Source organism: Strix uralensis, chromosome 9, assembly GCF_047716275.1.
Source record: "Strix uralensis isolate ZFMK-TIS-50842 chromosome 9, bStrUra1, whole genome shotgun sequence".
Classification (NCBI taxonomy): domain Eukaryota; kingdom Metazoa; phylum Chordata; class Aves; order Strigiformes; family Strigidae; genus Strix; species Strix uralensis.
The window spans coordinates 5,153,702-5,175,739 of record NC_133980.1 but is presented as its reverse complement, the minus strand read 5'-3'; the positions used below and the strand labels follow the sequence as shown (position 1 = coordinate 5,175,739).

General features: G+C 39.3%; 1 protein-coding gene across 3 annotated transcripts; it reads left to right on the top strand.

The window, feature by feature from the left end:
* The first annotated feature begins 48 nt into the window (after positions 1-48).
* PDCD10 (programmed cell death 10) lies at positions 49-13,529 on the top strand. Of its 3 annotated transcripts, none has more exons than XM_074878457.1 (8): positions 49-181; positions 7,391-7,602; positions 8,246-8,299; positions 9,622-9,739; positions 10,388-10,514; positions 10,894-10,972; positions 11,275-11,357; positions 13,045-13,529. In XM_074878457.1, the coding sequence occupies exons 2-8, from the start codon at positions 7,507-7,509 to the stop codon at positions 13,124-13,126; spliced, it is 639 nt and encodes a 212-aa protein (XP_074734558.1). In that variant the 5' UTR covers positions 49-181; positions 7,391-7,506; the 3' UTR covers positions 13,127-13,529. The 3 variants fall into 3 exon arrangements, with proteins under 3 accessions (XP_074734558.1, XP_074734560.1, XP_074734559.1); XM_074878459.1 differs by having other exon boundaries at positions 50-181; positions 7,480-7,602; XM_074878458.1 differs by having other exon boundaries at positions 51-186.
* The last annotated feature ends 8,509 nt before the right edge of the window (positions 13,530-22,038 follow it).

The window sequence follows — 22,038 nt, the reverse complement described above, 5'->3', positions numbered from 1 at the left end:
ATTGTGGGGTTTGTGGTCGCGGGCCTCAGACTACAAACCCCAGGGCCCCGCGCGGGTCCGGTTAGTTCCGGACAACGCCTGGTGTGTGGTAACAGCGGCGGACGCTTCCTCCTCGCAGGCGCTTCCGGCGCGGTGGCGAAGCCCACTCGAGAGCTCCGAGGGCTCCGTGGGTCGGGGGGAGGTGAGGTGGTGCCGCGCCTTGCCCCTGCCTCTCCCTTCTCAGCGTGTGCCCGCAGAGGGGCCGGCGAGTTTGCGGGGTGGGGGGGTGGTTCCGCTAGTGTGTTTGCGCAGGGCCTGGTTCGCCCTGTGGGGCTGCGCCGCGTTACGAGCGTAAAACTCTTTCCAGCATCGGGGCCTGGCTGAGGGGTGGGCAGGGCGGGAGGGGGAGCGGCAGGAGCCGCCAGCAGGTCCCGCCGCAGGTGAGCGCGGCCTCGGGCCTCGCCGTGTGGGGAAGCTGGGGGGTTCCTCTTCCGCTCCCCGCCGGGGAGAGAGTCCGGCCCTGCGGGGTGTCTGCTCTCTTCCCTCTCGCCCCAGAGCGGTGGTGCAGCGGGGCGAGGGCTCGTCCTTCCCCCTGCCCTTGCCGGTGCCTCGGGTGGTTTTGGGCCTTCCCTTCTTCAGGAGATGTGTGCGTGGGGTGGGGTGGGGGGGGGGGGGGGGGGGGGCTGCCCAGTTTGAGGTCCCTCGGCCTGGACGGCTCGTGGGAGGGGGGACGCCCGGGCCTGGGGAGCGTAGGCCCGGATGTGGGTCTTATTTTTAGCTCGTCCTAATGTGGGAGGGGAGCGCTGTCAGGTGGCTGCGGTGAGCGGCGCGGCCGGTGCCTCGTCAGGTCGGGGAGAGAAAAAGGCCCCTTAGCTCCTTCCCGCAAACCGGGCGGCTCCGGGGCCGCAGCGGAAAGGAAAAGCGCCGGGCAGGGACAGCAGATAGCCCGGGCTGTACTCTTCTTAGTGACTGACAGTCTGCGGACACGGGCAGTGCTCGGGTGTCCCATTAAGTTGCTCACTTAACTGGTGAGTTTGGCTGGTTCGTGTGGCTTACACATGCTGGGCCACAGGTAGATGGCTGAAACCTTGGGCCAGGTTTGTGCTGTTCCTGTTATCAGAGGAACTAATTGCTCTCTGGTATTTGTTTACTTGTTAGAATGTATTTTTGTGCTTGAAACTGTGTCTTACCTGTTAGTGTTTGATAGAGTAATAGCTTGACTTTGACATTTCCAAAGAGGAAAAGAATACAAACAGGGATGTGTTGCTGTGATTTTATATACCAATAACCATGACCTGTTTCAGTTATACTGTACAATAATTTTAATGTTGCTAGCTAGTGACACTGGGGCACAGTCCCTGTAGTTTCTCAAGGAGTAGGCAGACACTAAAGGTGGGTGTATTAGGACAGACTAAATCATTTCCATTTTGAAGTTCAGCATTGCAAAAGAACCTGAACTAATTGTAAGCCTGACTTAATTGTAAGCCTTACTAGGCTTGGATTTTGTTTTCAAAGTTGATATGAATCTAAAAATAGATGTTTTGGGTTTGTGTGATTTCTGAATTAGTCATACGAATTGCTCTCACAATAATAAAATGCATAAGCAGTTATGCTTTGTCAGAGTGAACCCAACTGTAAGTGGCTACTATATGTGTGTGGAGATGTTTGAAAACTGCATACCTCTAGTCTAGCGAGAGGAATTTAAAGATACTTTTAAAACTTCAATGCTATTTTCTGGTCACATTCCTCTTATTAACTCTTCAGTGAAACTGCTGGGTGTGAGAGTTAGTAGAATATGAAATCAGTGCAGTAGAGTACATTTTTTTAAGTTTCTTGTTACTTTTACTGATTTTAAAATACAGAGATTGTTGTTGTAACAGTTGATCTGTATGCTGATTCCATTTAATTCACCCATACTATCATGAAGTCATCTCAGTTTTAAAAAGAAGGAAAGTAGTTCTGAATCTGAAGCACAAACCCTTTAAGCTTTGTACTGTATAGTCTAAGTTTACAGTGGGAAATAATTGCAATCTATAATTGAAATACATTTCTGGCACATAAGTTGCCATCTGACAAGGAAAAGGAGCGTGTGTTTTTTTTTGTTTCCTCTAAGTGACTGTTAATAAGGGAAACTTAGTTACCAAGCTATGAGTGGAGTATGCATATAGTTCAAAGATCATATTCTGTATTTTTTTTGTAAAATTTGCAACTGTAATTAGTAAATTACCTAAACTTCCTTCTCCCATACACACTGGCCTTACAAATAGGAGCCAAGCTCTTTGCCTCTGAATTCAGCATAGAATTCATGCTGCTATTTTCCTTCCCCCGTTCTTTCCTCCTGAATTTAAATTAGGATTTTTGGTAACTCAGTGAGTCTCACATCAGGTTAAAAGTGAAACCTCTTCATGAATCCTCACTGCAAAAAGTGAAGCAGAACTTCTTGGCAGTAAGGATAGCCTTTGGTAGCAGGAATAGAGCTGCAATTTTTGCTAGAAGCTAAGCATTGAAGTAATCATTCTGGTAGATCACTGCCTCAGGCCTTGTTCCTCTCCAGTACTTTTCTAAAAAAAAGAATATGAATGTCTTGGTGCTTAGTTTTCCAGATCTAAGGTCCATGGAGCCTGGAGAAAGGAATAGACATCAGTGCATAGGTAGATCTACTGATGACATAACTGAAGATGGAAATCCTGCCAATTGAACTAATGCTTCTGTTGTTTTAAAACAACTCCATAAAAGTTGTAGTCATGAGACTCTGCTCTCTTCTCTTTAAACACTGTTTCAAAATATAGTGTTAAACAAACACCTTTCATGGGTAACTTGCTTGTTTCCACACTGGCCAATGAGCAGCTGTGGGTTTGGGGAAGATTGCTGCACTCTGGAGTTATCCTGTGACGGTTTATTCTTAAGTAGTTCGGCTACTTGAATTTAGTGCATGACCAAAAGTCTGTCAGTAAATGGCACAGATTAGAGAAAGCAAATTATCACCTTAGATACTGTAGTTGTACATTTTGGGAAATGGCTTTTGCCATTTATGCTTTTTGGCTTACAGGAAGTTTATCTTAATGTAGTTGTTTTCCTCATAAAGGTCAGCTGAATGGTTTAAAATGTCTTTGGATGGATTTGGGGGAATAGGTCTATAAAAGAATCCTTCCAAATTTGTTCCTCATCTAAAATTTGTTCCTCGGTTCTTTCAGTGTTTGCTGAATACCTGGGATAATATTTTGGTGCTGGAACTCAAGGGTTAGAATGTAAGATTTATACTGAGAGTGAAAATATATGCTCCATGTTAGTACATCTCTTGGAATACAGCTTGATGTGTTCAATACTTTAAGACTGAGCAGCCAGGATTGTATTAACTGGCATCTTAGCACAGTTCTCAAATTTAGATTCTCTTTAAATTCCCTATATCATTCTGTACATTCTCTCTGATGATTGATTTCACCTGATGTAGCACAAAGCGTGATTCTAATTGCACATACACAGATTTGAATCTGTGGGGTCACTGCAACAAAAAAAGATCAGGCTTGCCTGCAGATTACGATTTGGCAGCATTCTACTATCTTCTCCTTGTCTTTCCCCTCAGACCAATTAACAAGTTTGCCAGAAGTGTAACACCTTTTTTTGCATCTGCAGCAATTTGCCAGGATTTTTTGAACAGCATGACTAAATTGTGCTGTTCTAATAGATCACGTTCTCATGGAATCTTATTCCATCTTTTTTTTGAGAACATAAAAAACCAATTGGCAGATGAAACTAGGGTACACTTGTCTCAAATAAAAGAGTCTTTTGAGACTGTAGTGAACTGAAGTTAAGCTTTTAGAAGACAGTGTTGTCGTAAAGCTTGGCAGCTATGCAGATGACTGCTTTTGATCACATACCAAAAGAAATACTGAAAGCTCCTAGTTGCTGCATGATAATGTGCATTAAACTTTGGCTTTAGTCAGGACATTTTGAAGGCTAGTGGACTTTCTAATAATTGATATAAATAATAGAACAGAAACTTCAGTTTTCATGGGGATTTAATCCATAACTGGGATTGAGACCTTCTTCAAAGAATTAGTATGTGGTTTAGTGCAGCTATGACAAACGGTCTTTCTGTAACACAAATAAATGTAGTCTTTTGGTGAAGATTTTTATCCCTGCTATTTAATACTAGCAAAGACTGCAGTGCATCTAAGTTGCATCTGAAAGAGGTGAAGAAGTTGATTCCTAGCTGCAAAGACAAATAGTGCAGCAATGTTAGCAGTCAGATACTTGCATGATACTACATGTGTACTACTAGTGTATCTTCTGGAAAATGGGAGGATTTCTGCAATAAGGAACAACCAGTGTGATGTATCAAATATATTTTATTACCAACATATGAAAAGAAAGTACTTGATATTCTTACCTATTTCTTGTGTGTACGTATATTTAAATCTACCTCTTCAGTCACAACACTTACATCCTTTGTGTCAGTAAAAGTCCAAGGTTTTGTATTTAGTTTGAAGAGTGTCAGTGTCTGGTAAAGAGGTAATAGATGGTGTATAATTGGTTTTATATGGGGGGGTTAACTGTACTGTGGATTAGTAACAATAGCTTATGGCTCTTCAGGAGAAAATGAGTTCTTCATGGTAGTCCACAGTGTAATAGGTGTTCATCATCATAAAAATCAATCATTTCAGTTAGTATTTCCTTTTCTTTGTGGATATGCTAACCCATAAAAACAAAGTAATTGTATCTAATGGTTATTTTGTCCTTTTTTGCCCTTCTTCCTATGATCAAAAATCTTGTGGGTAGACTAGAACAGTGTTCAATGACCTGATTTAACTATTTTAAAAACTTACTCTGAGAATACAGTACTCTAGCTAAAAACTTGCAGTAAATGAATCTGTGAATGCTGTCTTCAGTGGTGCTTGTTAGTGTAGTATCTTGCATGAGTATCTATTTTTACTGAGCTTTCAGAAACACAGAGTTAAACAGTTAAACAGCTCTCCATCCACTCTGCCCCTTACATGCCAGAGTCTTTAGTGCAGGGCATATGCACGTATAATAAATGGGATGGATTGTGCTTGCAGTTGTGAGTGAAAACTTGTTTAGAGAAGTTTGTTCCCCCCATATGAGTAGATCTTGTGTGAATTTATGTAACTCTGAAATAAGTTCTTTAATGACATACAATTTTTTGAGGTATGATGAATATTCACTTGGTTTGTCCATTTTCTTGATAGCTCTAAAATATCTACGAGTAGGTGCTAAGAATGTGAGAGTCTTGATTTCTGCAATTCCATCTGTGTGGACATATCCATACGGACCCCTTCTTAAAGTCTCTGTACTCCTGTTCCATTACTAGGAATCTGTTCGTGTATGTCATGGTGAAAGGTTGGAACAGGAAGAGGCTCAAAGATGAGATTTTTGCAATAAATAGTCTATGTCAGAAGACTTGTATAAAGAGCTGTTGCTTGTTACTATAGTCATGTTTAATTTTTCTTCAAATCATGTTTTAACTGTTGGCTGTTTCTGCAGTCTGACCAGTTCTTCACTTGTTTTCTCACTTTTGGGTATATTCATACTGCCTAATCACATGCTTAGATGAGACATGATATTTGTAGTCATCCAAGTTGTTCTCTGTGCTTACTGTAATCAATAACAAATTTCACTTGTATAATTATAGCTAAACTACTATATATCTCCCCTAGATGAAAACCAGTATCTGTTCTTCTATTTAAACAGCCTGGAGAGTTTTAGCCAATGCAGAGCATAAAGAAGAATATAGCTTGAGGAAATACCTTGGCATTTTTTAACCTGTTCATACTATTGGGAAGTGATACTGATTACTGCAGTAGCTTCTGCTCTTTCTTAAAAATCCACTTTTTTCACTTCTTACTAAAAGATCAATAAAATCAGTCCATGAACATACAAATACCTGGTGTCTGAGGCTTGTTAGGAGGAAGAAAACTTCCCTAGTGTATTAAGTACTCCAAGTAAATCATAGAATCACAGGATGGTTTGGGTTGCAAGGGACCTTAAAGCCCATTCAGTCCCAACCCCCCTGCCCTGGGCAGGGACACCTTCCACTAGCCCAGGTTGCCCAAAGCCCTGTCCAGCTTGGCCTTGGATGCTTCCGGGGAGGGGGCAGCAACAGCTTCTCTGGGCAACCTGTGCCAGGGCCTCACCACCCATACAGTAAAGAATTTCTTCCTTATATCTCATGTAAATCTCCCCTCTGTCAGTTTAAAACCATTACCCCTCATCCTATCCCTACCCCCCTGATCAAGAGTCCCTTCCCCCCTTTCCTGTAGCCCCTTTAAGTCCTGGGAGGCTTCTCTAAGGTCTCCCCAGAGCCTTCTCTTCTCCAGCTGAACCCCCCCAACTGTCTCAGCCTGTCCTCACAGGGGAGGTGCTCCAGCCCCCTGAGCATCTTTGTGGCCTCCTCTGGACCTGCTCAAGCAGGTCTGTGTCCTTCTGATGTTGGTGCCCCCAGAGCTGGACCCAGCACTGCAGGGGGGGTCTCATGAGAGCAGACTAGAGGGGGAGAATCCCCTCCCTCGACCTGCTGGCCATACTTCTCTTGATGCAGCCCAGGGTACAGTTGGCATCTAAAAATGAAAAATATTAATCTCTTTCTGTGTATCATTCCTAACTTGGACTTTAGGTCTTTAAACTCAATGGAAGAATCTTATGAACAGAAAATATAGCAGGAACACAACAAGGATTTTTTATGAACTGTAGGGTGACCTTTTTTCTTTACCACATAACTTCTGGGTCTGAGCAGTGATCGCTCCATGTTGGATGTGATGAGCGGGACTGGGTGGAGAACTTCCAAAACCTGGGTTCAGTTACTGGAACAATAATTTTCCATTGAATTAACGTAGCTGTTGACACACCCTGAGTGAAAACATGACTTAAGACTTTTGCTTATATAAAACCAAAGTATTTGGAATTCACATGGGTAGAAAGTAGGCACTGATCTCCAGCAGAATCACAGCTTAATGCATATGCAAAACTATGGAGTATTTATAGGTAGTCTTAAAGTTAATTGTTATAATGCATCTGTATGGGTTTTGGGTTTACAGCATGTAATGCTGTTCAACTTTTTCTGTACGTGAGTTCTCAGGCATCTTATGCCACTCCTTACAAGTGGTGGCAAGATCAAATAAAATCAATTTCAGGAAAATTAATTCCATAAGAACTTAGAGTAAAACATTTTGGTAGTACCTTACTCGTTAAAATATCTGTTTGCTTAATAGATTTCCGTTAAGGTTTTGAAGTTACATGAAGTAGTCATTCCCTATTTACTCAGCTCGTGTCACAAGTAATTCCTAGTTTCTAGGCAGTAACAAATTAATGATGTTCTCTGCCTTTTCATTTTTAGAACCTCTCAGTCATGAGCATTCATAATTGTGTGTTTGTTTTTTTTCTCGCACAACCTAAGGACGGTATATTTTTCAAGTTCAAATATTCTTGCACAACGAGGAAAAAGAAGAAACATTTCGGTGAATGAGGAGTTTTTTGCTTCTATAGTGTTTTCCTTGTGAAGTGGGTCTTTGAATGAGGATGACAATGGAAGAGATGAAGAATGAAGCAGAGACCACTTCTATGGTTTCCATGCCTCTCTATGCTGTTATGTACCCTGTCTTTAACGAGGTAAGCTACATTTTGCTTTAGAATGTAATAATCCCCTTTAGACCGGGAAATATTATCACAGTAATAGGTTGCTCATCTTGATTGGGAAAGCTTTGTGTTGAACACCATCTTCTTTCTATGCATTGTTTTACCCTTCTTTCGACGAATACAATTTCGTGCTCATCAAAGATTGCTAGTTGTTTGGCCCTGATCTTTTTTCTTCCCTTTTATAGAGGATTTTTACAAAAATGCTAGGTCTAGCATTCTATGACAGGAAGTAACATGCAGTTGAACATGTACCTATGAACAGCTTGATACATTTTAATTTTGCTGCTAATGGTTATAATTTAATAAGATGTTTGTTTTTCTGTGGGTATCGGAGATTGTCAAGATGTTCTCAAAAACTTCTGTCAGGCTTCTGCTGTAGGCTGGATAAATGCAAAATATGTCCACTGACATGTTTGATTTTTGTTCTTATTTTGCGGGGGGAAGTCTTTCCTTTGGGATTAAACTTTATAGTGTGTCTCTCTCAAATGAGACCAGTAATTTGAATGCTTCAATCAGTTCCCTTTTTCATTATGCTATATAAGGCAAGGCATGAGTACTTGACTTGTTTTGTTCTGATAACATTAGAATTGCTAATAATTCTAAACTTTTATTGCAGCTAGAAAGAGTAAATCTATCTGCAGCTCAGACACTGAGAGCAGCTTTTATTAAGGTGAGAAGTAACTTGTCTTGAAGAGTGACTGTTTAAAAGGTAAACCACCTGTGATGAAGCTAAAAAGTCAGCTGTCTTGTTTCCTTGTGTCTTTGTGTTTGAAGACTGCATCCTTGATCCAGTAGTCTAAATGTACTGGACAATTACATGGACTCTAAGTTTGAGATATCTGCAAATGTTATGAGTAGAAATCTGAATGACACAAGCATATTGAGCAATTTTAAACAGAATCTTGTCTAGTCCATGTAGTACAAAAGCTTAAGTGAGGAATCAGTCAGTGAAGGTAATAAGATAATAAACTTGGTCTAAATATGACAAGATTATGTAGAATAGGTGCTCATGAGAAATAGGCAGACCTTGAAAATGGTTTACAAAGTGAATGGTAATGGGGGTTTTTTGTAGATGAGTATAAGTTTAATGTTTGTATTTGTATCCAGCAGTAAATGAAAAAAAATTCTAACTGTTCTGTTATGTTCCCACAGAATGAAAATACAGATATGCCTTTATATTGCTTTATTCAGTTGGTGATCTTCTGAAATTCTTTAAACAAAAATAATTCTAGACATGATATATCTTAACGTTGAGCTGCACAACTAATACTTTTCTATACTTAGATTTAAGTGTACCTAGACAGTCCTAAGTCTTAACTAGAGCTCATACAAATTAAATGTTTTTAAGACTGTTGGTAAGGAGCTAAGCTGAATGCAAATAATGTGAAAACTGAGATATTGGTAGAAATGGTAGTGCTAGCTAAAAAAAACACACACCCTCATTCTTATTCAACACAGCGTAATTTTTTGATAGCAGCACAGGTAGTGTGAATACCTCCAATGTTAGTCTGGTTTAGCTTGGATATGTCATCAATCAAAAGGGGTTTTTTTCTGAAAAAGCAATTCCAAGATGATGTTTGAGCATATGATGTGATTCATAAGAGGCACATTTATAAAATGTCATGTGAAAGATGGGGGAGTAGCACCTGTGTTTGAGTGAATTAAATCCCAACGGATACAATATCTTTGTCTCAAAGCTTAGTGTTTATGAAAATAAAACAGAACATAGAATTTATGAAAAACTTTCTTATTCAAATTGAAGTGAGTTGAAAGGCTGATTGGAAAAGTTAGTTATACAAAATCACTGATGTAATCCATGAAAAATGGATGTTGTGGCAGGAGAATGGCTTTCAATGTAATCTGCTAGTGTAAAGCCATTAGACTTTTGAAGTTTCTAGAACTCCTGCAGTATATGAACCAAGGTACATGAAAATCTGCTTCCAGTATTCAGGTCTTACATATTTAAGAATAAAAATTTTCCTTGCTATACAGGCTGAAAAAGAAAATCCAGGTCTTACACAGGACATCATTATGAAAATTCTGGAGAAAAAAAGTGTGGATGTGAACTTCACAGAGTCTCTGCTGCGTATGGCAGCTGATGATGTAGAAGGTAGTATCTTATCTCTTTTATGTTGAATAAATGTATCTTTAATTACACTGTTCATTAGGAACATGCCTATTTTCAGAAGAGGTTATTTGTTTCTTACTAGATGTTTTTCAGCATGGTAGAATAATATTTGTATTTTCTGAATGTCTCTTTTGGAGAAGTTAAATCTCCCTAAAACCCATACTTGACTAATAATGGAAAGGAAGATGATGAATGTTTAGAACTATGTTTATGTGGGTGCATAGTTCACCTTCTGCAATGCTAACAACCAGAAAAAAGTATCTATAGAGTGTGTATACCTTCCTTTTCTCTGCTTCGAATTAAAAGCAGTAGTTATACTGTCAGAGAAGGAGAGTGAGTATACAGTAGGCTTTAAGTTGTTTTAATACTGCATCTAATTAGTGTAGTGTCAGTGTCTCAAAGTAAGATGGGCTCTTTTTCCAACTTGCAATATTAAAGATTATTGTTGCACTGTGTTTCTATCGATGCAGAGTATTCACTGCAGTTTTCTGGTCATGGCTGGTTTTGTGCTGTTCACCTTCAGATGTAACACGGCAATAACAGCTGCATTTTGTGAAGTAGTGTTTTTTAGCTATTACTAGAGACTTGAGGAAAAACCAATGGTATTTTTTATTATGTTCTTCTTGTTAGAGTATATGATTGAAAGACCAGAACCAGAATTCCAAGATCTCAACGAAAAGGCACGAGCACTTAAACAGATTCTTAGTAAGATTCCTGATGAGATCAATGACAGAGTGAGGTTTCTTCAGACAATCAAGTAAGTACTGTATTACATATTTTTCTGCAGATTTGAGGGGTCAGACGTTTTATTTAGATCTGAACGTTCAAATGCTGTAGGGGATGTTAGCGACACCATTCCTATTGGAAAAAAGCCTGTTCCTTGTTTATAAATGAACAGACAGAATTGAAGATTTGTAATGAGATTTTTTTTTGTTACTAGACCAGACTTGACTTGCTGAATCCTAGTTTGAATTCCCATGTCACTGGTCTAGCTCTTTGCATTTGGTCTTGCTACATCCTGTCTGACACTCTGTGGAGACTGTTTTAAGAAGTATTTGACTACTAGAACGGGATTAAATTCCGACATTTAAATGGGATAGCTTACAGATATTACAACTATCTTTATTGCCCAACAGGGACATCGCAAGTGCAATAAAGGAACTTCTTGACACAGTAAATAATGTCTTCAAGAAATACCAATACCAGAACCGGCGGGTATGTGCAATAACTCTTTTCATACAATATTTTTAATAGTAGAGGAAGCATATCCTTTTGATCAAAAGATGAATAGGAGAATTTAACTGGTCAGTGACATAATACTTTAACAGGGTTGTTGTATGGTAGGTATCAGCAGTTTTGGATGAAGAGGATAATTTCTCTGCATGTCTTCTAAAATAAAAAAGCTTCTATACCTAATGTAAGGTTAGCCAATTCTGTATCAGTTTAACCTTGAGACTCTGACTGTACCCAACAATATGTGAACTAAGGCTCCACTTCTGGTGTTTTTGTTTTCTTAGGCACTTGAGCATCAAAAGAAAGAGTTTGTAAAATACTCCAAAAGTTTCAGTGATACTCTGAAAACCTATTTTAAAGATGGAAAGTAAGTATGTTTTTGTACTAACATTTTTACATAATGGAAGTCCTTGTTGACTAACAGGGGAAAATAGGGCAAGGTTTGGTGCATAAGCTACCTTCTTTGGGATGTGCCTAATTTTTTTCCTCACCTGTGTCCTCAGACCACCATGGCTGCATGAAAACACTTCTGTTCCTTTTGTAATGCCTTTGAAGAAAGGGAAATTGGTTAAATGCACCACCATACAGCACCCGTGTTCAGTATTAGCTTTGAACTTGAATACGTCAAGCTAAATTTCATGGCCCTCTGATTTTTTGTCTGTGTGTATACCAGGACAAAAAACTTAAGCTTTATTGAAAGAAGTAATCTACCAATTTGAAATATCACTTGCAAATGCTAAACTTCTGTGCAGTGTTTTCTTTGATTTACATTTTTATTGTCCTCTTCTTTATAGCTCCTTATAGTGCTTTGCAGTATTTGGAATTACTCAGCTGATTAATCTTTTTATATTTGAACATTTTAGCCTTCAAACTGAGGCTTTTTTTGGGTCTTTGCCTTGGGTTTTGAAGTCACTGTTACTGTATATTTGACTGTGGTGACTGTTTTGGATGAGGAGTATATCCCCTCAGATTTTGACAGTGCCAAAATGTGCTATGTGCTACTGTTATAAAGATGAGAATGAACTTTCATGTCTGGTCTTGTTGAGCTTGGCAGAGACTAAGAGCACCCAGGGGATGGCACATTACTAAAGGAGAGAGAAGTCTTAAGACCAACTGTGAATACTACTAGCTTGTTCCTCTCAAAACATTATTGTTCTCCTCCTATTGAAATTGGGGCTAAATTTGGTTGTGATACCAAAATGAGAAATTTAGACCCTGGTAGCCTTATGATTACCGAACAGACGTATGGTTAAGTTTTCACATGAACTAGGTCTAAACAGTCTCAGTTGATTAGAAAACTATTTGACTGGAAAAATGAGGGAAGGGTTGGATGTGTTGTGCATGTACCCCAGCCATACTGAAAGAGACCAGCTGTGTTTAGCCCTGTGCTGTGTATTGCAGCCATAAGCTTAGAGTGTGTTAGATGTTAGCAATATTGCAAGAAGTCCCAGGTAGGGCTTGTATTTCATATCCTTGTGGAATCAGAAGTATTTTAAATCTCTGAACTGCATGTTGAATAAGATACCCTGCTCCCACCAGAATGTAACAGCACTAAACAAAATAGTCATGTTCAGATGTCACTACTGAGCTGAAAAACTCAGTGACTCCACACCTATTTCTTAAGAAGAATATAATTAAAATAGTATATTGCTTCTGTATGTGCACATGCTTAGTATTGAGAGAGCTGCAAATTCTGAAATTACTAGGGAATTATGTGTTTGGCTTTGAAAAGAACAGGCGTTTAATAATAATCTCCACTCTTCTTAGTTATCTAAAGCCCCTGAACTAAATGATTGAAATGTCAATGATGATTGAGAGCCAAAGTCTTTAAGTTTCTGCCAATAAACATAGTCTTTCTAGGATTAGCTATGCAAAGAAGTCTGTCTGTTTGCCAGTGGTAAGCTTCAGGTAGATCATAATATGGTAGAACATGATTATGCTTCCAATTTGCAGATCCTAAATGCCAGTATATTTAGTTGCCCAAACTTAATGCTGTATTTATTGAATGACATGTTTCTAAAAATGTCTGAAGCAGTATCTTTCTCTTTTAACAGGGCAATAAATGTGTTCATAAGTGCCAACCGACTAATTCATCAAACCAACTTGATACTCCAGACCTTCAAAACTGTGGCCTGAAAACTGTATATGTGGAGAGTTGTACTTTTCAATGGTGGATAGGGTACCTTTATATGTAAATTTTAAAGTTTTGACTGTATAAATTATCAGCCCCTCTTGAGGGGCCTAATGCAGGATTTTGAATGGGATTATTGCCATCTTACACCATATTTTTGTAAAACATTGTAGCTTAATCATAATCTCACAATGAAGATTTTGCATCACTTTTTGCTATTATCATTCTTTTCAGAATTATAAGCCAAAAGAATTTACGCCTTAATGTGTCATTATGTAACATTCCTTATAAGAATTGTAAATATTTGGTGTTCTGTTTCTGACATTTTAACTTGAAAGCGGAAAACTGCAAGATTATGTATTTAACAATATTGGTGGCAAATATTCAATAAATAGTTTACATCTGTTAGACTGTCTTTTTGTATATGAACAAAAATGCATAACTTTCTAGAACTGCAGAACATGCATTGAATGGAAAAATTAATTATTTGGGTGCTTAAACCTACTGGCAGTTCGAATCAGTATAAAATGAAGGTTTTTTCTTAAAACTGAGATTTTGGCTGTGATCTAATACTAGACCAGAATACCAGAATAATTCTATTAAAATGTCTTTGACAAAATAATAAAGAACCCCAGAAGTGAGGTGTGCTTTTGTTTTTCATAGAATCTAAATCTCACTTCTTAATCTTCAGTTGGTGGTGAGTTAATAGGTTTTTTTACTCCTAGACTATTCCAAGCTTTTGAGCAGAGGATAACTTTAAAAATATGCAGCTGAATATGCAGCAAAGGGTGAATTTAAAATACTGAGATCAGTGGGTTTTATATTGGTACCCTTTTGGGAGGGAGGAGGAGAGAAGATAGAACTCTTCCAGGTAGCACTAGTGATGTCTATACTATGCATGCCATAAGGCAACATTTTTTTTCAGGGACTGAAATCATATGAGGCCTCGATTGAAAAAACTTGTCTATGTAGATGGTTAAGAACTGCTGATGGACAGATTCAAATTTTATCATTGTGATTTCAGGGTAGTATTTCACAAGGTCTGATGAGTATCTTGCATGCCTCTTTGAAATGCACCTTGAGTTTATTTTGAAATAGAATCTTTATAGTATAAACCTCCGAAAGGTTTTTGAAGTGCTTAATGTGGCCATAATTAGTAAGTTTAGGGAAGAATGAAGCAGTTTATAAAGCTGCTCAAGCTGTTGGAGGAGGATCGCTTCAGACTGGAAGAACACAGTTGCTACGGAACTATTCCTTTTTAGTATAAATGATGAAGGAAAGGTACATCCAGACTGTTCTTGCACACTGGCCTGGTGCTCAATTGTTCATCTGGGGCAAGTGCCTTATCCAGAGTACAACAGCTGGGTCTTTGAATTTGGTTATTTGCTGAAATGATCTGAAAGGGGAGAATGTGATCTTTAGCCCTCAAAAATTGCTCTGGATGTTCTGCTGTCTATCTGTGCATGGAAATATTTCCTTGATGAAAGCACTGACTGTAGTGCAAAATAACAATGTGAAGGAGAGTATTATGTAAAAAATGAGTTCTTAGGAATGTATGTTGTGAATTTCTTGCTTACATGAAGCTATAAACAGGATGTGGTCCTTAAAGCTTGCTGTTCAGGCTCTTTGCTGTTCTGACAGCGGTGTGGTGCGCTTACTAGCAAATTGAGCTTAGTAACATGACGAAGGGATGCGGATACAACTTATAGTTAAAACCTTTTGTTATTTATTAAAGCTTGGCATGCTAAACTGTCATTTCTTGTGAAGTGGTAGAAGAGAAGGAATCTTAGCAGCTACTAAGGAGGCAGTCTGACTAAATTAGAGTAACATTTAATTTGCATCTTTGAATTCTGTAAGGAAAAAGGTTGAGTAGACCTCCTTGCGGATGATGATAACTTAAATCGTAGCACGAAAGGGCTTAATGAAAATTTAATTAGGTAGAAGAAAGGGAAAGGTACCCAGAGCTGCTGCTACTTCATTTGTCTTGAAAAGAGTACTTGGTGCTGGGGAGACTGCACCAGTGGCTGTAAGGAGAGATGTGAAAGCTTGGGTTGTAATTTGTGAATTGGACTTAATTCTGATAAAATTCTGAGATTTTTTTTTTTCTGTCGTCTTGGATTGAGAGGGACAGTAGCTCGTGTGGGCAATCATTAGTTGAGTGATATGTTTATGTCTGCAGGTATAATAAAAAATAAATTACTTGGGTCTCAAAGGAGGTGTTGTGTTATCTCCTGCTAATTGATTCCTTGAAGTTAAAAATCAAAGAGGCTATCAGGAAATGGACTGTTCCTGTTCATCAGTTCTTCCTAAAACCTTTATTGGGTAAAAGGGTACCAAGTATAGGGCTAAGCTTCAGGTAGTCTGGCCAATACATTTTGTTTTATTTGTAACCTTATTGTGATTTCTTTTTGTTACCCTTAAAAATAATTCATTGTAATCAATGTCTGGTAATGGGAAAACTTGAAAACTGATGTCTTCAGGTCACACTCTTCTGTTGTGTGCAGTGAATCCATATCTAGTGGTCTTACAAACTTTATTTTCTACTGAGTATGAGCTGGGGCATATGTCTGTCAAATTTTATTGTGGTTTTGCACTTTATTATTCAAGTTACCTGAGTAGCTAAAGATAAGTTTCTTTTAAGGATTTCTAATACAGCAGTTAGTGTTGCAAAATGCTATTAGAAAATTTCTGCTGTGAATGTGGGTTATAACTGATATGATAATGTTAACATACAGAAAACCAATCTAATAAAATAAAACTTTGTATGTTTGTTAATGAAGCAAAGAAATGTCTTAATCACTTGTTTTGGTCTTTCTCGGCCTATAAAGAAATGAAGAAAAGCTTAGGTTGACTTGTTTCAGGTTAGAAGCTTCTTGTTTTAATAGATAAAAAGTTTTGTTTAAAAGTCTGTGAGATGTGCCAGGTGCCCAGCTCAGTAGAAGCTTTATCTTGAGTTGACATAAAGTGGTAAGTATGAAATTTCATGGTGTTCTGGTGTCAGAACTTCCATTTATCCAGACAGTAAGATGAGATAGTATGTCTTGATTAAGCAGTATCTTTTCATATGATCTGATCTAGATGACCACCAAAGTGTTCCTTCATGTTCTTTTCAGATCTCTGTATGTCAGGGGAAGACATGCCTTGTTTATTCTGCAGGTGTTATCTGCTCTCCTTATTTTACAAAGAGATTGCGTGTGCTTCTCTGAATCGGGTGGGGAATGAAAAGAAGGTTATCTAGACAAGCTTGCCACAAATCTTAAGTTTTAGATTATTCCATTGTGAAGGGGAGATAAAAGAAATGTAACTTAGCGTGTGCCATACTAGTAACTGGATTTGCTACAGCGGTGGTGATCACTTACCTTTGGAGTAGGCACTGGCTGTTCTGCTTGAGAGTATTTTGTTGCCATGCTCAGCCTGGCTCATGTTCCCCTGGGACTAACCAGTGCCCTCTGAAAAAAGTATTGCAGGCAGTTTCTACCTGTGAGCTGTGGGAACACTTCTAGCTTTGCATAACGATTCAGTGTTTGTTCACTTCGTCTTTTTTCACTCCGCTCATTTGGTTTTCCTCATACTCTTCTAGGCAGTTGTTGCTTTTAAGAGACGAGTAGGAAATGTGCTTCAGGAACAGAACCACTTCCAGCAGCAAACTTAGTGCTAAAAATGAGGACTGAAAAGATGGTCCTGGGTCATGAAGTTTGGCTTCCTGTTGCAGGATTTAAAAAGTACCATATAATGGTCGTAAATCTGTCCAGTTCTATTTTAAAGCCAGCTTCTTTGTCCTCGTTGCTCTTGTTAGATGTCATGTTAAAACAGTCTGAAAGAAAAAAAAAAACCTTCAAATATTGAAGTCTAATACGCTGCATAAATTTAATTTATGATGAAGAATTCACTAACCTTGTCCACAACCAATTGTTCTTTTTCCCTCTTCACTTAGTCTTGGGATGAATTGTATACCATCTTGGGCTTCACTTCTTAAATGTACACAATCCCAAGTGTTTGCTCCTGTCTAAAAAGAGCAGAGGTATTAGGCAATGCAAAATTTGCTCCTTTGAGGCCAAGACAAAGCAATTGTCCTATGCTTGTAACGCAGCTTGAATTTTGCAACTCAGTTCGTTGGCAATGATGTCTCCAAGGCACAGGAGGAGGGTCTGGCTCATCTAGAGATTTCTGTGGAGGTGACATCTCATAGCTTCTCTGTCCGTCTCTCCTGTGTCACAGCTTGGTTATGATTTTATGGACATAGTGCTTGATTTCTGAGACAATGCAAAATGCTTCTGACTAGGCACAAGGCATAGCAGTTGTTTGCTGGATGGCATAAGTGTCTTCTCCATAACTTCTTATTTTGCACCTTGTTCTCCTTCACCCCCACTGAGATGTGGCTGCTGGGAAGTGGAACATGGGTGCTGCAGGGTCTGTAGGCAGCATGTGGTCATGCCAAGGGCTCACGTAGCGTGGGGGAGAAAAGGTCTTCACTAGGCATTTACACCAGGATCAGTTCCCAGGTGATCGTGTGGGAGTCTCCTCTAATTTAGCGTACATCGTATGTCGTACTGACAACTCTTTTTGCAAGATCTGTGCAAGTACATGGCATTTTGAATGCCCGTTGTAAGGATGACGAGTGCAGCTTGGCAACATTCGAGGTGCGAAGATTGTTTGTGCCTGCGTTGCATTCATCATAAAAAGCTCACGCTCTGATAACAATACCTGGACACTATCAGAGTATACGATTATATGATAAAGCGTTTAATCTCTTCCCCTTTTCTGCCACCTTGCAGTGCTGCTTATCACAGGTCAGACTGTGCAGATCAGTAAGACTTTACCTGACAGCATATGCAGTAAGAATTCGCAATTTAGGAGTCTGCTGTTCCAGAAAATGTGCATGTGGGTAAAGACTAATTTGGTCAGAAAATTTCAGTTAAAAATTTGTCTTTGGTTAGACTTAGCTATTGCTGTTCCTTTGGAATTTGTTTCTTGCTATTAAAGATTCATAGGTGCTTCCTTTTTTAAGCAGTAACCAAAGGCAGCCATGGAGGAAGTTCAGTTGTTTTTGTAGGGTCTGTCAGGGACTGTGACACTTGTGAGCACCAAGAGGAAGGGAAGCAACAGACTGAGCATTGTGAATGTTCAACTTTTCTCACCCTAGAGGCAAAAGTGTTCTACTTACTAAGCCTATTCAAGAAGGAAATGTGTTTTAGTGCTGTAATTCCATTATTGGTGTCAAGGTAAGCAAAATAGATTTTCAATTGCTGATTTCTAATGCACATGCAGATATGCTGTATAAATGTTTGTGAATTTGCATTCAGTTTCACAATCAAAGGGGTAATTGTACCTGACGAATATAATGATTTTAGAGAATATTTTGTAGTATTTCACTAAGCTAAAAAGTTTAAAACACTATATCAAAATCAGACATGTCTTTGGCATTTTATTATTTCATAATTGTAACTACTAGACTTTTCACAGTAGGTAATTGCTTTTTTCCCCAAAGCTGCGTTACTCTCCAAGGACAAGTGATGGGTGGAATAGAAGCCTGAGTGCCTGAAGTTTTAAAGTAAAGAGAATCAAGTATGAGCTACAAGTATAATTCACTTAAACACCCTTTTTGCTTCTGGGTATCTAATCTCTGATAGAGCCACAGTGAAAAATGCTGTGGAAGAATTTGAAAGGAGACTGAGTTATAACCTTTAAGAAAATTCAGGACACTTTCATGGTAAGTGAATTTTCTAATTAAAATGTTAATTGGAAGGATTTTGCCTTGCTTATCGAAGAAAATGTGGTAACCATTTTTCACTGCTGTTTGCATAGCCATGTGGTTTTAATAATTTTGTGTGGTTTTCTACATCTGCTTAATGAGCGACAAACAGAATTTTCTTAAGTGGTTTGGAACAGATCAGAAATTCCTATCAGGGATGTAATGCAGTAAAGATAATAAATATTGCTTATGAAGGTTAAGAAGCAAAACTCAATCCCAGCTGTAAGCTTCCTCTGAATCTAGACAGTTTCTGTAATAGCTATATCTAAGCAAAATTCCCATGTGTGTGACACTACAGTTGTAGACAAATTGTGATCAGTTAACCCAGCGCTAGAATTTAGGGAGCCATGCTGCTGATGGGAGTCTTGTCAAACTCAAATTTAATGCAAGTTTCCCTGAAGCCTCACAAAGAGCTTTGGTTGCTGCAGATAATGGGAGAAAAAAATCCCATCTATTTCTATTGAATAAGAGTTATGAAGTTTAAAAGGCAAAGGAGAACATAATTAGAACTGAGTCTTACCTGCAATTTTTACATGATTGTAAATATAAAAAACAAAGCAAACATTTAATAGCAAAGCCTTGTGCAAGTGGTATTTTCTATCAGAAATACCTGAATGAGAACTGCGATATTCTTTAAAGAGAAAACAAATGTCCACATTACCAAGACACAAAAGCTGTAGGTGTTTTTTTTTCCCTTCCAGCATAAGAAGAGAGACCTTTCTATCATGAAATACAAGCAGTAACAACCGCTGATGATGCCAAAGTGAGTGAAGTTCAACCTGTTGACCTCTTTCTATCTGGAACTTTTTCTCATGAACTTGCAATAATGCTTCTGTAATTCTCTGCCGATATAAGGAGGCAACTTGCATTAGCAGAGAAATGCATAAGAATACAGCTGACATGCAAAAAAAACTGTTGTAATCATGTCTGTTAGACACAAATTAAACAGCAAGGCTGATGTGCTGGAATAATTAGAGATCAAACCTGCCATTTGGCCAATTCTCATTTACTGAGATGTCAAGTGTGATGTGTGACCTTGTACCAGTGCTTCATCTGCAAGGATGCTGAATCCAGGGGGACACGTTTGGTGTTCCCACGCTGTCTTTACTGGGGGAGGAAACCAACAGCCCCCCCAGTCTGAGCTGACGTTGCTTTGTTGACCCAGTTCTGGAAACAGTCAGTGAGCAGCTACCGTGTCTTCCTCCACATGATACATATTGCAGTTCTGAAATGTAAGAAGAATCAGGTGCAAACCTTCCTGATTGTTTAATGATTTTGACACTGGTGAGGCCGCACCTTGATTACTGGGTTCAGTTTTGGGCCCCTCACTACAAAAAGGACGTTGAATGACTCGAGCATGTCCAGAGAAGGGCGACGAAGCTGGTGCAGGGTCTGGAGCACATGTCGTACGAGGAACGGCTGAGGGAACTGGGGTTATTTAGTCTGGAGAAGAGGAGGCTGAGGGGAGACCTCATCGCCCTCTACAACTACCTGAAAGGAGGGTGCAGAGAGGGGGGATGAGTCTCTTGAACCAAGGAACAAGCGATAGAACAACAGGGAATGGCCTCAAGTTGCACCGGGGAAGGTTTAGGCTGGCTCTTAGGAAGTATTTCTTTCCAGAAGGGGTTGTTGGGCATTGGAATGGGCTGCCCGGGGCAGGGGGGGAGTTCCCATCCCTGGAGGGGTTGAAGAGTCAGGTTGACCCAGCGCTGAGGGATCTGGTGGAGTTGAGAACGGTCAGTGTGAGGTTAATGGTTGGACTGGAGGAGCTTCAAGGTCTTTTCTAACCAAGATGATTCTGTAATTCTTTCTACAGGTGCAAATCTGTCTCTCAGTATAGCTCTTGGGTTTAGAGCAGGCACCGGTGGTCTCTGGGACTAGGGTTGAGGGCAAGGGGACTAGAGTCAGCTTGGGTCCCTGCTCTGCCCACAGCCGTTCTGTGCAAGGCAACAGCCTTAGCTCAGGGGCATAACTTTCAGCACAGACTTCTTGTTTCCAGACTCTTCTGCTCCTGGAGCCTTTGAGGCTGCTTAAAATGGATGGAGTTCATTTGTACAAGGTACACCTACACACTGCCATCTATTTTCATAGCAGCAGTCATTGGGCTTCGTTTTGTGTGTTCAGACTGCAAGCTCCAATTTCAGTTCTTTTCCAAGCTATTAGTCATTGTCCTTTGAGCTGAACTTCAGGAACAAGTGGAAAAGTTCATCATCAAAAATGCCTAAAGTAAATGGATTTTACTAGGGGAATGGTCCAGCTGCAAACTATTGTTGCTTCTGTTCATCTCTAGATTGTCTGTCTCTCTGAATCAAGTACCTGGAGCTAAATTTTAGGAGTTGGCAGCTTTGTGGGTTTTCTGACTTCTTAAAAGCTAATTCAAAACCTGTACTTTCTGTTACTTGTGTGCCTTGCAGGCAGAACTTTTTGTCAACTTCTATATTTCCAAAAAGCTGTTTGGAGGAGAACAATGTGGTAGAAATGAGTGAAAAACTTGGCCTTTACATTTGGGTTTTCTTGACCTCTGAAAACTATCCAAAGTGGCAAGTGTTAGTCTTGTGTTATGTTTTGGTTTTTTGGGGAAGCGGAGTGAGGGGATGATGATTACAAGATGATCTTCAAGGTCTTTTTCAACCTAGATGATTCTGTGATCTTTAAATAATTTCTAAAGATGTTTCCATCTGAATTCATGAATATGTGGCTCCTCACCCCAGTGGAAGCTGGATAAGATTTTTGGTTATATACTGTATATGCTTACTGGTGCTTGGGATTACATTACTTTTCTTCTAATTGCCTTTTACTGTACTGTTGGTAGTCTAACTATATGGTATACACATTGGAGACTATAGTGTATTAGCATAGCTTAATGTGTGGGGATTTTACGTGTTTTGGGTGGTTATATTTAGGACCAGTTGCAAGACTGTCACTGCTTTGCTGAAATATCTCTCTTTCTCATGAAGCAAAGGAGTTGTAAAACCCGCTGCATCTCTCAGATTTTTGTAGCTGAATTAGCAACAGAAACCAAAGAGGTAATTCTGTATGGATTTTATCCCTGAGCTAATAAGAGTTCAAAAAGCCAACATACAATCTACACCTCTCACAGATGATACACCTAAAATTCTCTGTCTTTCAGTCTCTGCAGTAAAAGGCTGCTTTTCTACTGATACA